We start from the raw sequence: 1160 nt of genomic DNA, 5'->3' as shown, positions 1-1160 counted from the left end.
GCTGCGCGGGGGGACCAAGACCGAGCCGAACGGGATCACGGAGCACCACGCCAACACGGCCATGGGCGAGAGCAGTGGCGCTGCGAAGCGAAAACGAGAAGCCAACAACTAGTACGAGCTTTTTCGATTTTAATCTCTCCGTCTCTCTTCATTCTGTTCTTTAGCGCCCATCATCGTCATCATTCCTTGGCGATGGCGTTGATTTCCTTGTTGCCGAAGATCTCGACCTTGGGTGACTCGTCGTTCTCGAGGATGTGCTCCGCGTGCAGTCGCATGGCGTGGGCCAACCGCGCCACCGGCATCTCTGACGAGACGTACCTGTCGGGTGTTGGTGTGAGTTTTTGATTTTGAATCAAAGGCCTCTGAACGAGTGAGCCAGATGGCCGTTAGGGTCGTACTTGGCGAGCTTCTCTACCAAGCGGGCCTTGTCTCCGCGACCGAGCAGGCCCGGCCTCCAGATGGTGGTTCGCGCAAAGTCCATTTCCTTGATGTCTTCCTCGTTCTAGAGTCCCAAAAGGGCACGCGCTGAGTTGCAACTCGCGCCAGGTGTACACACAACCGCACAACAGCACACGCGCTTCGGCCAAGAGAAGGAAGGGGGAAAAGTACCTGGCCTTTGGTCTTGGGGTAGAGGAACCAGCTGTTGGGGTTGGAGCCCATGGACGTCAGGAGGTGGAAATGCTTCACGCCGTGGTCCTTGCACAGGCTGCCGAACTTGACGGTGTAGCCATGGTCGATCTTGCGTGCGCGTGCAATGAGGGAGCGACGCATCGTCGATGAGCCTTGCGCGTAAGGGTACTACCACCACGCATCAAACAATGTCGCTTAGTACCTTGACGAAGGCCTCGGCAGACCCGGCATCCTTTCTCGTTGTGCCAAAGGTGCAGAACGCCTGCAGCATCATAGTGGCACGAGCTGCAGTGAGCGAACGAAAGACCGAAAGCGGGCGTGGCTGGTGCTTGACTGGTCTACGTACGACGTCGTGGTCCTTGAACGAGTCGGCATGCTGCTCCATTTCGTCCATGTTCACCACTACCTGCTCCACCTTGTCTGCACCGTCGACGGAACAAGAGGGCCGCCAAGGTGAGAGCTTGGCCCAAGCGTAAGCGCAGACAGGCGGTATGTCGCACCGCTTTGGAACTCATCGGCCTGGCGCCTGT

At 58.0% G+C, this 1160-nt stretch overlaps 1 protein-coding gene across 1 annotated transcript; it reads right to left on the bottom strand.

Moving 5' to 3' along the window:
- Nucleotides 1–179: 179 nt before the first annotated feature.
- On the bottom strand, nt 180–1024 carry ACA1_081870 (HIV1 Tat interactive protein 2, 30kDa, putative; the record flags this gene model as incomplete). The annotated part of the gene is made up of 5 exons (XM_004367720.1): nt 180–318; nt 399–502; nt 610–738; nt 833–892; nt 977–1024. The coding sequence occupies 5 exons, from the start codon at nt 1022–1024 to the stop codon at nt 180–182; spliced, it is 480 nt and encodes a 159-aa protein (XP_004367777.1).
- Between the last annotated feature and the right edge of the window lie 136 nt (nt 1025–1160).

Source organism: Acanthamoeba castellanii (assembly GCF_000313135.1).
Source record: "Acanthamoeba castellanii str. Neff unplaced genomic scaffold scf7180000084618, whole genome shotgun sequence".
NCBI lineage: Eukaryota > Discosea > Longamoebia > Acanthamoebidae > Acanthamoeba > Acanthamoeba castellanii.
Note: the sequence above shows the minus strand (reverse complement) of the source record. Positions and strands in the feature narration are given on the sequence as shown.